The 13230-nt window shown below is 38.9% G+C and overlaps 1 protein-coding gene across 1 annotated transcript; it reads left to right on the top strand.

Moving 5' to 3' along the window:
• Nucleotides 1-43: 43 nt before the first annotated feature.
• LOC121874879 (28S ribosomal protein S14, mitochondrial-like) lies at nt 44-7677 on the top strand. Its single transcript, XM_042379199.1, has 4 exons — nt 44-175; nt 3223-3384; nt 5324-5427; nt 7266-7677. The coding sequence occupies exons 1-4, from the start codon at nt 98-100 to the stop codon at nt 7342-7344; spliced, it is 423 nt and encodes a 140-aa protein (XP_042235133.1). The 5' UTR covers nt 44-97; the 3' UTR covers nt 7345-7677.
• Nucleotides 7678-13230: the final 5553 nt, after the last annotated feature.

Raw genomic sequence — 13230 nt, 5'->3', positions numbered from 1 at the left:
TAATATATACTGATATGCCATGTGGGTCTATTAAAAGAAATAATAGTATATTTTTAGTCCGGCGAGCGAGGAACAGCCGCAGCAGGCGACATCCAACATGGCCGCTTCCTTGTCCAGTTTGTTTACCATCAAACTGATCAACAAAATACCTCACACTTCAGGTTGTTTACTACAGGTAATAATTCAGATGGAGTTAATATGTTTAAAGTACGTTATGGCTTTTATTATATAGGGTGAAATTACCACATATGGCATTATAAGACTGAGTGACACGAGGCCACCACTGTCGAAAATAGATTTGGGTAGACACTCGCCATCAAGTAAACTGTTAAAGGTTTATTTGGAGGTAAAGATAATGTCATTAAGTTCTATGTTTCTAATCTGTAAGCTAGAGTATTACGGAATATTGGTTAATTAGTAGAAGATGTAATTATTATGGTGTAAATCATGTTGTCTCACTTATCAACAAATCATGAAAGTTACTTTAAATGTATAATGACATGACCGGTCCGATTAATTACCCAAATGTAGCAAAATGTAGCCGCAATGAAGTCAAATAATGGTCCTACATGAATAAATCGGACTGCTAATCACTTCTCGATTATTATTTGGTGTCATAAAGTCACAAAAAATTGGTAAACTTAATTTAATCTGAGTTGTGTTGTGTTAGGTTAGGTTAGGTTAGGTACATGCACTCGATCTATTAACTCAGATTAAATTAAGTTTACCAATTTTTTGTGACTTTATGACACCAAATAATAATCGAGAAGTGATTAGCAGTCCGATTTATTCATGTAGGACCATTATTTGACTTCATTGCGGCTACATTTGGGTAATTAGTCGGACCCGTATATGACAGTTGACAGTAGTCTATAAATCTCAAATGATGGTATCCAATAAACAGATTAATTTGTTGGAATCTTACTTACACATATGCATTTTCCTATGTTACTTACCCAAGTGCTATCTAGGTGATTAGCTCCTTGCCCACACACAGAGACCCAACATATAATATTCTTCATTGTAACATAGTATTCATCTGAACGTCAATATCTTACTAGGATTACTAACCTTTACCAGACTTATGAATTAATGTTGCTTTTGGTTGGCTAGGTTAGTACAAGTGTCTTGAACCCAGTATACAGGAAACTGTGGCAAAATAATGGTAGTGATGTGCTTGATATGGTAGGTAAAATTTTAGTTTCGGTTGGGTATCCCTGGATTTACATATCCAACCTAACCTACCCAACCTAACCTATCCTGACCTAACCTAACCTATTTTACTTGTCCTTGAGGGAAGTCAGGTCATTTCCTGGCCTGACTCAAGGTTAGGTTCAGTATAGTGTTGATAAAAGCACTAAACAATCCCGCTGTGTACATCTGTAGGCTATTTAGGTTAGGTATGGTATATCGTCGATCAAAATAATAAACACCACTGATATATACAGCTGTAGGCCATTTTATTGTCTGACCCGGCTCAATAGCCACTTCTATATCATTATACGGTATATGGCAAGATGGAAATTTTTTTATTGAGGTAAAGGTAAGTGGAGATGGGCCAATATGGTTAGGTTAAGTTAGGTGCTTTGGGACTGTTCTAGCCCCAGTCAAAGGAAATAGTGTATGTAGTATTTTGAACACTTTCTTCTTGCATCAGTACACATTTGCATCTTTAATCCCTGTTTATTTTGCATCATTTATCATTCTCGTCATGTATAATCTACCTTTGGAAGATTAGAACATGATTACAAGCCCAAGCACTGTACACTCATTGGGTAAGGTGCTTCCTGTAACTGTACATTTTTGCCAGTCCAACTTATAATACAACAGGTACAGATGAACCAATACTATATGTTGTGTATCCTATTTTGTAACTGTGGCTCTTAAGTTTTTATAAATTTTTAAGAAATACTAAATAGTTGTAAATAAAATAGCCGAATTTTGAAAATTGCTTATTATGACATAGCTACCATTACCATAATATTGGCTATTTAAAAGGCTATGATTTCTATAACTTTGAAATATTCATTACTTCATATTTTGGCTGGTAGAACTCCTTTCAAAAGAACTACCGTAGCCAGATTGGGGAAAATGGAAAGGGGGGTTTGGTCTCTCGATTCCATTAATTCAGGAGAAAACAAGGGAAGGGGGTTGGGACTGACCAATTGAGTTAAGAGGTGCAGGAGTCAAAAGGCAGGTGAGACAAGAATGACATTGGGAGAGGTTGTGAGAAATGACATTAGAGTTAAGAACCTGACAAGAGAGGCTGCAAGAAGCCATGCAGCAGGGAGAGCTGTTATCAGGTAATCACTGCTAACCAATGCAAGCTTGAAAAATGGTTCCCCTTGCATTAAAAAGTTGATGATGATGGTTAGCCTCTTGCAGTTGACAAAGAGACTTCCTGGTTACTTGGTTAGGAATCAAGAGATACTGTTTTCCCTATAGGGGGTTTATAAGATGGATGACTTTTCTTTAGTTCAAAATGTATGGAGTCACCTTAATTTGGTTTAATGGTCTTCCATAAATTGTCACTTGCTTTTATTCAGAATTATTCTTCAAGGTTATTCAGAGTATAAAAATACTGTAAGATACAATTTTCAATTGAGTTTTCAGTTTGTTGAACTGATTGTAGAGCTTTTTATAGTACATGTACAGTACTTCATCCACCACCCTCTTTACTAGTTGCCTTCAGATTACAAGAAGTTGCATGGTGGAAGGTGTCAACCAGAAATGTTGGATTGAACTTGCAGTCCCTTTTTCTGGTTGAGCCAGTAGCCAGGCAGCATGGATTCCCTTCCTTCTCCCTAGGTTTTGTGGCTTAATCAGGTAGGATTTGAATCCTGAGTGGTGGATTACACCAAAAATAGATCCAGGAATCATAGGTTTGATACAAAATACACTGATTAGTCAGACAGCTTTAATTAGGCCTCCTGTTTCTGGAGGACAACTGTGGCACTGTATACCCCTATTTTGGGCTGATGGGCTGGGGAGGGTTGATATACCCTCAGGGTTGATAAAATACTCAGGCTGATTAACCAGGTGTTTTCCAAGAAAGTGAGCATCCCACTCTCTAGCCTGTACTGGCTATGGGTTTTGCAAGCTAAAAACATTTCCAAATCCATCTAACTTAAAGTACTTACAGTAAAATGTATTTTAATCTACAGTTTGGTACCTTACTTAATATTTTCTTTGGTTTTATTATAAATTCCTCATGTTTTTCAGTTACCAACATGCAGCTTACATACAACCAGTGTGGCTTGCAAATATCCAAATTGGAAAATGATTAAGGAGGTTAAGAATCGGAAAGCTGTGAAGGACTTTGCCTTTGAAAGGATCAACGTTAATGCTCTCAGGAAGAACAAGATCATTCCACCTGCAATTAAGGTTTGATATTACTAACAGTATTCTAGAATGATTTAGAATACGTACAGTAGACTGTACAGTACTGTAAGGATTTATCAAAGCTGTCCCTATTTCTTAAGTTTAATATACTGCATACAGTACATAGAGTCCTGCACTCTGGCCATGTTATTGCTAAACATAGTCCTCTTTAAAGGGTTTTATAAAAAGAAAAAATGGAAGGAGTTGACATTCACAGGTTTCACTGAATATGTGCTCAAGCATTTATTTGATGCTTGTCTACTTTATGAAGTACAATAATCTCCTCAGTAGCCCAAATCTCTGATAGCCAGAAGGAATTCTGAGAATTCCAGGAAAACTCTCTCCATTCCCGGCATGAGAAAATTTTTTCAGGGGTTCCGACATATTGCATCATGCTCCAACTCTTGACTCACAGCACCATGCACACAGTCACTCACTCAGTTGCCTAATTGTCCAATTTTTCCTCTTTTACTCTCATTTAATATGTGTAAAATTAAATTAAATAATGTTAATTTATATACTACTGTATTCTTAAAGTTGCATATTTAGAATGTTTAGATCTTTCGTAAAATACAGTAAAACCTCCATTTAACAGACATCACTATAACGGGTATAGTTCATTATATGGAGATCATATATAACTCACCTCGATATAATGGATTGTACTCTCCCTCATATTATGTTATATTGTACTGTACTGTATGGAAGTTTTTCATCTAATGAACTTCAATATAATGGACTACAAGCCCCAGTATAGTACGTTAGGTTGAGGACTCGCTGTAAATTATTTCATAAAGTAGATTTTCAGTTGACGGTTACTTTACTCTTTGAGCAAAAATAGAAATGGCGGTGTTGATAAATGAGGAAATCTGGAAACACATTAAAAAATATTGTATAGTCTCAAGAATCCTACCAGTCAGCAGTCTTAAATTTTGGGGGATTTATGTGTATGGGGGAAGGGGTTCTGACCTGGATTATGAAATTCAGATTTGATGAGTTAGAAATAATCAGGGTAATGAGGAAGAGGGGGTTATGGCACAAGCTAACACACAGACCCAAAATAACTTTGTCACATCATAAACATTCTTGAGAGGAAGTATCTATCAATTTCACTCGGGAATAAGGTCATCCACTGAAGTTTTTGTATTAATATATCTAACTGAAGAGCTTCTTGATGTTGATTGTGTGGTTCTGGGAAGTGCACAAAACTGGTTCCTTATTTATTTTTTCATTATTATTAAGGAGTCTGCTGTCTAGTTTAAGATGCATTCAAGACATTTGCTGTTCACATAACCTCTGGCTTTGGTCTCAGAAGTCACTCATAAGGTCCTATAACTATAAATGGAGGACTGGGGCTCAAAATTTCTTAATTTATAAGGGACGGAACACAAAAATAACAGATTTCTCCCTGGTCCAGAGAGAAGTACTAAATCAGCACAGAGCTGAAGATGGTGGAGCACAGAATCCCACACAGTTGAGTTGATCTCGTGAATCATGGAAATTAGAGACTTCTGACCTCACTCCTTGGATAAGACTGCTGAGCATCTACTGTAGGTTTTAAAAGACTGGCCATACAGACAGTACCTTTCTATTGCAATCATAGAGAAATGGCACAGGTTAAATGTTTCATTCCCTCAGTCATAAAATGGGAGTTTAATCTCAAATCTTCCTATCACTGTCTCTATTATCTTAGGTTCTTTCTTTTATTTATTTTTTTATCATGTGGATGTTTCTCAGGAAATATTAATTTTCATAAAAATTAGGGTCGTATTTACTGTAGTATCTTTAAAGTTATTTGGTCAAAGAACACATGCAGTACTGTACTTCAGTACTGTACCATAGTGTATTTGATTAGCATTTTCCACGACCTCAAATGTCCATGTTTTCCTTTCCTTATTCTATCATTTCCTAGGACAAAGATTGATAAATTTCACCTCAACAGGAAATAGCCGACAAAGAGATAGCTGCGCTGCCTCGTAATTCTAGTATCTCTCAGCTACATAAACGGTGTATGCTGACCTCCAGACCCCGTGGGCTTGTTACCAGGTGAGCTCTTCTTGATACTGTAGTTCTGTGCAGTTAACTTGTTTTATTTGTTGTGAATATAGAACATGTGGAAGTTTTATTTTAGGAAAAGTAAAGGAAGTTCTTCTACCTCCTTAGATGGTTCTTATGTTAGGTTCACAATGAAGCTTAATTTATCATAATAAAACCTGCAATGTTCCATGTAGCTGTCAGTTATTTTGTCCCCTTCCTCTCTGTTAAGAAGGAGACTTGAAAATGAAGGGCATCTGTGTGAAACTGCATACATGTCTTTGTGTGTTTTCAGTTAGTTTACACAAGTACTGAACTGTACAGCAGTCTAAACAAATACCGTATACTGTAGCATGGTGTCATGCTACAAATTATGTCTAGCATTATACCTTGTATTTCTCAAAAGCTAGGGTCAAATTATTCCAGAGATACATATCATGAAAAACTCGGGATTTTTTACAAAAAAATCAGGGGTCGAGCTGTATATGAGATCGGTTTATACTCGAGTATATATGGTAGTAACCAAACTTGTTGTGTAGCTACAACATAATTTTGAATGAGTTTACTAAATTGTATTTTCCACTTTTATTGCTAATGACTTGGCGCTGATAGTTGAGAGTATTGTAGGGGCAGTGGAGAAATTTAACAATTGGAGGGTCTGGAAGTGAATGCGGCAAAAACGGAGGAATTGATTTGTGGCATGGGTGAGGGATATGTGGTGGAAAATGAAAAATGGTCATGTGCTGTCTCTAAGAAAGGTGTCAACAGCAACTCAGTAATGTGCAGTGAATGTAGAAGGTGGGTACACAAGAGGTGTAGCGAATTACTTTAAGTGTCATGTATGTACAGTAATCTTGTAGCCTTAGCAAGGCTGCCCGAAAAACCCAACAATACCGGTAAGTGAAATTAATGCTAAACGAGGGATAATGAGGAATAATATCCTAAATGAGTGATAACGAGGAATAATACAAAAAGACCTGAGTACAATACTGCATTAAAGAAAAAGTTGAATTTTCTGGTGAAAGGGGCGTTCCGAGCCTCCAAGAACACCCCCCCCCCCCTTCTCCATGCCCTGAGACTACCCATAACAAGATTAAATACTGTACATAATTGGAGAGGGCTGCTTGTTACTGTGTTGCTACAGTACCCCACCTGTTTTTAATCTGTCCCCAAGTGGCAACCTATCCCCACTTTTTTTTTTTTTTTTTCAAAATCATAATTTTGACCAAGTGAATAATTCATTCATGAAATTAAAAGAAGTAAAACACAATACATTTATAAAAATAAAATCTTCATCAGTAGTTTGAGAGTCCCATTATATTTCCCCAAGAGTATGATCATTTAGATCATTATCATGAGATAGTGTTTTATTCTTACTTTGGTGACAGTTGTGACAAAAAGGGTAAAGTATCGCTCCTGGTAGTATATGATAACTCAACAACTTTAAAACTGGAACAAGAAAAGTTTATTCAACACTGTACAGTACATGGCTGGATCTTACAGAGTTAAAGGATTACAATTGTGTTAGAGGGTTTGCTATTTGTTTAATTATTACTGCATTTCAGGAATAAAAGTCCCAATCACAAAAGTTTGGAAGCAAAGGGGATCAATCCATAATCTTCTTGATTCAGGATGCAAGTTATCTTATCCTTAATTGTTTACAAAATGAGATAAGAGGATTAATATTTAAGCCACATACACTTAACTCCTGTTTCATTTTTTATCACTGGTTCCCAAAATTGAAGTGTGTGCAGTATTCATGGCCTCTAGGCTTTATATTTACGGTATTACTACATCAGAATTGCTGCACAAAGAATACTCCTTTATTGATCATTAATTCTCTCTTACAGATGGAGATTGTCACGTATAGTATGGCGTCATGAAGCAGATTACAACAAGTTGTCTGGGGTGCAGCGAGCCATGTGGTGAAGTGTCGGGTTGAGGTGTATAGAACTACTGTTAATTAATTTGATTAATGTGTAAGATATTGAGATACAACTACCATCATTTTACACTGTTGAAGATATTATGACATAGTTATAATTATTTGGCATAACAGCATGTATGGTATGTTATTCCCACTTTGAATTTAGTTTTGTATAATGGAGTACTGTACCGGTAAACAGCAAAAGTAAGAAAAGAACTATTAAATTATTATTATATTTTTCTTATTCAAGTTGATATCTTCTTTGTAAATACTGGACACGACATGTGTCATAAAATATTTGCCCTATTAAAGAAAATCACTTATAAGTTTCTAGATTTTTGTTTTTTTTTACCCCAAAATAATTAAATGGTTATTAAAGTATATTGTTGCAATCTATAGTAGGTACAGTATATACCAAATTACAGTTTTGACTACTGTACTGTATCCACCTTATATATTTTGTACAGTATCAACGAGTCATTATTGTTCAAAAGTGTTTTATTTCTTTATTAATATAATAAGTTAAATTTTATAGAAATACTGTACCATTTTTTTACTAAATTGAAGGGAATTATTTATCTAGAATGTATTAGAATTTTTAGTACTATAATGAATATTTCTTTGAATTTTTTTATGAATTACCCCGGTATGTGTTTTATATTCCAAAGATTTTACATCTTTCTATGTATAGTATAACAAGTAAAGTTTTGAATACTGTACATACTACTGTAAGTGCCTGAGGATGGAAACACTCAAAACAGAAGAACAGCACAAAGAACCTCTATTTTCACGGGTGAAATTATTAGATTAATGGAGATCAATTTTCCTCGGTGTACAAAGTGATTATGTAAGTGTATTTATGAGTGTTGTTGGAGTGAGTGCTGGTATTAGTTGTTATTTGGAAATTGCTGGTGAGAGTGGTAGTACAGCAGTTTTGTGTGTGGGGGGGTTGTTGGTGTGAGTGGTGGTGGTAGTTGTTTGAATGTTAGTGGTTGGTGATAATAATAGTTGGCATTTAGGTGTTGATAGTTTGAGTAGTGACAGGCTTCTATAGTGTTGGTGAACAGGTTTTATTGTATTTGTAGTGACAATATTTTTTAAGGGTGTCAATGGTGTAAGTGTGTGTGTAGGTGTTAATGTTGTTAGTGCAGGTATAGGTGTCAACAATGTAAGTGTGTGTGTAGGTGGCAACCTGTGGTGTAATGGCCAGCATGCTTGCCTCGCAAGCGAGCAAACCCTGGTTTGAACCCCAGGCAGGGTGAAACTATGGGCAAGTTTCTTTAAGCCATTTGCCTCTCTACCCAGCAGTAATTGGGAACCTGGATGTTAATCGATTTGCGGATCATGTTCTGGGGTTATGGTTAGCCAGTGCAGTTGGCGAGTTGTCTGGTTTTCTCGGACTGTTTCTTGACACTGGGTCATGCAACTTGTAAACTTAGGGTGTGGTTGTTGTGTTGTCCTTCTTAATAGTTAAGTTAACTAGGTCAAATTGGTTTAATTAGATTCGTGAGGGCAACATGCAGTGCCCTTAGTTTCCATTATTTTTATGCAGATTGATGGTCTCTGCCAGTACTATATATCTTTTATGTCCTGTGAGACTTCACCTAGCTTTAGCATACAGAGTATAAGGTGATGAAGTTCATCCACCAGGTTGAGGAACTGGGCCTGTGGTGCCCCTCAGTTCCGTTTGCTTTTCCAGGTGTTCTTTTACAATCATCAAGGCTGATAGCAGGCTATCAATGGTTGGGGTCTCATCAAAAACAAATACTGTTAGTCTTGAAATATAATTGAGAGCTATCACTTGCTGGTCTTTGATTTGAGTAGAGAGCCTGGTATGGTTAATCCAGTAACCTATGAGGCAATTTTGTGAGAACAGGAATGGTCCAATAGGACTACAGTACTGTAATAGCATTTCCAAAACCACTGAACAACTGCTAGATATTCACTTTAATTAATTATATAATAAAATAATATAAACTACAAACAAGCTATGTATGGTAAAATCAGTTAATAATTGGGAAAACTAACTTAGGTACAGTATATGCTGATACTGCAAGCCATAACTTACAGGTTGACTACTATGTCAAATTGATGAATACTGTACCTTATTTTATCCTCTTTGCTACTGATTGGCCTGTTAACCACTTGTGCAGTCATTCACATCTGTTACGCACTATTTTTTTTCAGGGATTAGCCCACCTGGGCACAGGTCACTGACTCACATTGGGGAGGGAGGGGTGGGGGCAGGAACTATAGTTAAATCAAGAAATGGGAGAAACCCAGCTCAAGAGTGAGAAATGATAAACAGGTACAGTACATATATGTGTTATGTTGTCAAAGTAAGAGAAACAATTGAGACCCTGCAATTGTGTGTAAACGAGGCAGAAAGTCAATCAAATAAGCAACCTGGGACAGTAAAAAAGTTCGTGATGCCATATAGCAGCAGGATCTACATAAACAACACATTATGCTTCCAATATTTTCCCAAACCATAGTATGCACTGTTGGCAAGCACTGGGAATGTATTGGTTCCAGAATAAATCTGGAAGGTAAATCAGTATCAGTGGGCTCCCATAGCAGGGATAGGACACATATATGTAAATTTCTCTCCTTTATTTTACTCTAGAAATCACCTGAGGAAGGAAAGGCTGGGACCTAGGTCAGACATAACTAGTCATTATACATTCTACATACAAAACAAGCATCAACTGTTGTCATAATCACATATTGGCACAACACATTAGTAGGAACTAAACAGTACATAACAAACCCAACCCACCAGCATAACAAGGGGGTGGACGCTTGGCGCCGACTCATTCAGGGGTGAATGTCTGTAGAACAATGCTTTATTAACCTTGTTCTGGCTTACAAGTTACCTCCACGTGTTCATCACATTCTTCATATAACACTCATTATGCTCAACCTATCAAATTCACCCTAATAGAGCTAAAAATACTTGGTGCACTCCTGTTGCTGTGGCGTCTTTTCCCCGGGCCCAGTTGCCTTTGCTGGTAGCAAACCCCATTTCGAATCCACAAAATATACTTTTTTCCTACTCGGGACACACAAAAATACATATCCATATTAAAAAATACACTAAATCGCCAAATAGTTGTCTCTGGAGTTCCTCATACTATGTCTGCCCCCACTTAAACCTCACATGGGGAATAAAGAAAATAATTGACCTAACATTCTGAGGCACTGAGCAGTTGGTAGGAGGAACTTTACAAATTGCACTGACAAATAGGAACTAACAATGTGAAACTTAAATCTATAGCACCAAAATATTTTGCATTGTCAATTTAGGTAACCTAAACATATTGGAGTGTTTGCCTGCCATAGCTCTCTTACTTCTATGAACTGCAAATCCACCCTGAGACTTCCCCACTACTGCTACTAATACCATCTGCTACAGGGTCCAGGTCCTCATTAGAACTATGTGTCTCTACCTTGTTCCTAGGCTTTTCACCATTGTCAGGGTGTGCAGGGCCAGATTAAGCTTAATAGGGGTTTGAGGCACAGATCAACTTGGAGCCCCCTACCCTCAAGGTATATATAAATAACAAGAACAAAATATACCCAAATTTATCAATGATTTCATCAATATTAAGCTTCTGCAAAATAACACATTTAATGTTCATAAGAGACAGAAAATTGAGACTGCTAGGACATCGTTGAACGAAGTTCATGTTTTATACGCTTCAACTTCGAGAATGTTTGGATTTGGGGGCCCCTAAGAGTCGGGGGGGCCTGAGGCCAGTGCCTCATGGTTAATCCGGCACTGAGGGTGTGGGTCCCCCACCGGGCAACCGACATCGTCCTCATCATCACCATCATACCTATCTGTCACATCTGAGCCATCAGCTACCCTTGGGGCTGCCCGCAACTGCATGCGGTGTATTACCTTTGAAGCCCCATCTCCTTCCTCAGGAACAACCCTATACACACTTCCCTCCTCATTCAACACATGGGATATCACATACATATCATCATACCAATTGTCCTAGATTTTACTCCTTCCCTTTCCATGAAGGTTTCACACTGGTACACGTTGACCAACGTCCAAACTTTCCTCTTGCTTTCTTATCATACAGATGCTTGCTCCCCTGATATCTGTAGTATATATTTTTATGTGAATTTTCAGGCAATGGTAAGAATTTTTCATTTCGACACAAGGACTACTTCGCATGTATCGCAATCTTATGCGAATGGTTGTAAAGCCTCAATCCCTGTCCAAGTGTTCACTAGAGAACATCCTTAACTTGAAGTTTATGGATCATCTGATTCCACTTTGTGCTATTCATTTTGGCTATGATTTCAGTACTACACCTGTGAATTGCCTTCTGAATGAAGCGCAGATAACACATGTCAAAGAGCGATGTATGAAGTTTGTTGTAGAATTGCTCAAAGACGTCCAGTTGTGTCTTCCTGTTAATATTGAAACATTGCACATGGTGACAGTTGCACCTAACCATTGCAACTTCTCAATGCAAAGAGCAAATTGCATCTATAGGTATAGCTTCCAAATATCAATTCACATTTACAGATATGGATGAACTCGAGAATGAGTGGAATACATTGGGGTTTGAAGAGTGGCCAAAGTCATGTTTTAGCAGTACAATACAGTGTTGTGGGGTACGGGTTATTTGGTTCACACTCGGGATGGGATGGAGAAAGGAAACTCACAATGTGCTCTCTGTATACATATTGTATTGGATGTACAGTGCAGCTTGGTGCTGGGAAGTGGCAGCGTAGTTACAAGCGTGATGTAGAGAGAGCTGGTTGGTGAGGGTGCTCAGAGGAGGACCAGCTTGTGGGTCGCCATGCTCGCCGGCGGGAGCGAGGACCGTCAGGCAGGAGTGGAGGATGAAGTGTTGCTTGCTGCGGCTGTAGGTAGAAAGAGGGGTAGGTCACCACAAGGTCAGGTCTTATATAGCGGAGGTAGGCGTGGCTTAATAGTTGACCTCCGTCATGTAAGGCGACGCTGGTTGACCTAGACCACGAGGCATACACTGGGGAATTCGCGGGGTCGGCTACTCAGCGACAAGTGTTTGTAGGGGAGGAATCCACTACAATACTCCCCCTTCCCTCCAGGCGGTGTAGGAGACTTGTTGTCTGCAGGGTTGCATGGCACATGTGAGGCAGAACGGGCGGTGCATGCCACATGTGAGACATAACGGCGAGGGCGTGGATGAGCTGGCCGCTAGAGGAGACAACTGTCTAGATACACAACATCTGTGGGAGTAGAGAAGGAGAAAAAGGGTGTGTGGAGGCGATGAATGTTGTGCTTCCCTCACGGCAGGTACAGAGTCGTCAGATGCGCCTGTTGGGGTGTGTGGGCCTGGGTCAGGAGCAGGGGCTGCGTCAGCAGGAGCGGAGGAGATTCCGTGACAGCAGCTGGGTCCACGACAGCAGCAGGGTGCAGGACAGTAGCAGGGGGTACCTGAGGGAGAAAAGAGGGGTGTGTGGGTCCGCATCAGGAGCAGGGGCCACATCAGGAGGAGCGGCAGGGGGTACTGCTGGGTGGAGGCGGCGTCTGAGGCAGGACGGGTGTGTTGGGGTCGGTAGGATGTGGTGCTTGGGGCAGGAAGAGAAGCTGGTGTCTGCTTAGAACATAAGAAAATAAGGAGTCTGCAATAGGCCGGTTGGCCTGTGCATGGCAGCTCCTGTCGAGATTTACTACCACTCTCTATCATCCATGAATATATCCAGCCTCCTTTTGAAACTTTCCAGCACTTACTACAAAGTTGCTCAGCTTGTTCCACTCGTCCACCACCCTATTTGTAAACCAGTTCCTTCCTATCTCCCTCCTAGAGAAGCAGTGCTGCTCTAGGATGTCTAACCTGTGGTGTAGAGACAGTAGCTGTAGAGCCGATGAGAGCTGCCTC

Source organism: Homarus americanus, unplaced genomic scaffold (genome assembly GCF_018991925.1).
Source record: "Homarus americanus isolate GMGI-L3 unplaced genomic scaffold, GMGI_Hamer_2.0 scaffold56009, whole genome shotgun sequence".
NCBI classification, from domain to species: Eukaryota; Metazoa; Arthropoda; class Malacostraca; order Decapoda; family Nephropidae; genus Homarus; species Homarus americanus.
The sequence above is the reverse complement of the archived record's forward strand: the minus strand, read 5'-3'. Positions and strand labels throughout refer to the sequence as shown.

What these genes read in the sequence shown, in the direction of transcription:
- LOC121874879 (XM_042379199.1), top strand. Translation starts at nt 98, where the DNA reads ATGGCCGCTTCCTTGTCCAGTTTGTTTACCATCAAACTGATCAACAAA. An exon ending in CTTCAGGTTGTTTACTACAG is followed by an intron (nt 176 to 3,222) that starts GTAATAATTCAG and finishes CATGTTTTTCAG; the next exon opens with TTACCAACATGCAGCTTACA. An exon ending in CCCCGTGGGCTTGTTACCAG is followed by an intron (nt 5,428 to 7,265) that starts GTGAGCTCTTCT and finishes TCTCTCTTACAG; the next exon opens with ATGGAGATTGTCACGTATAG.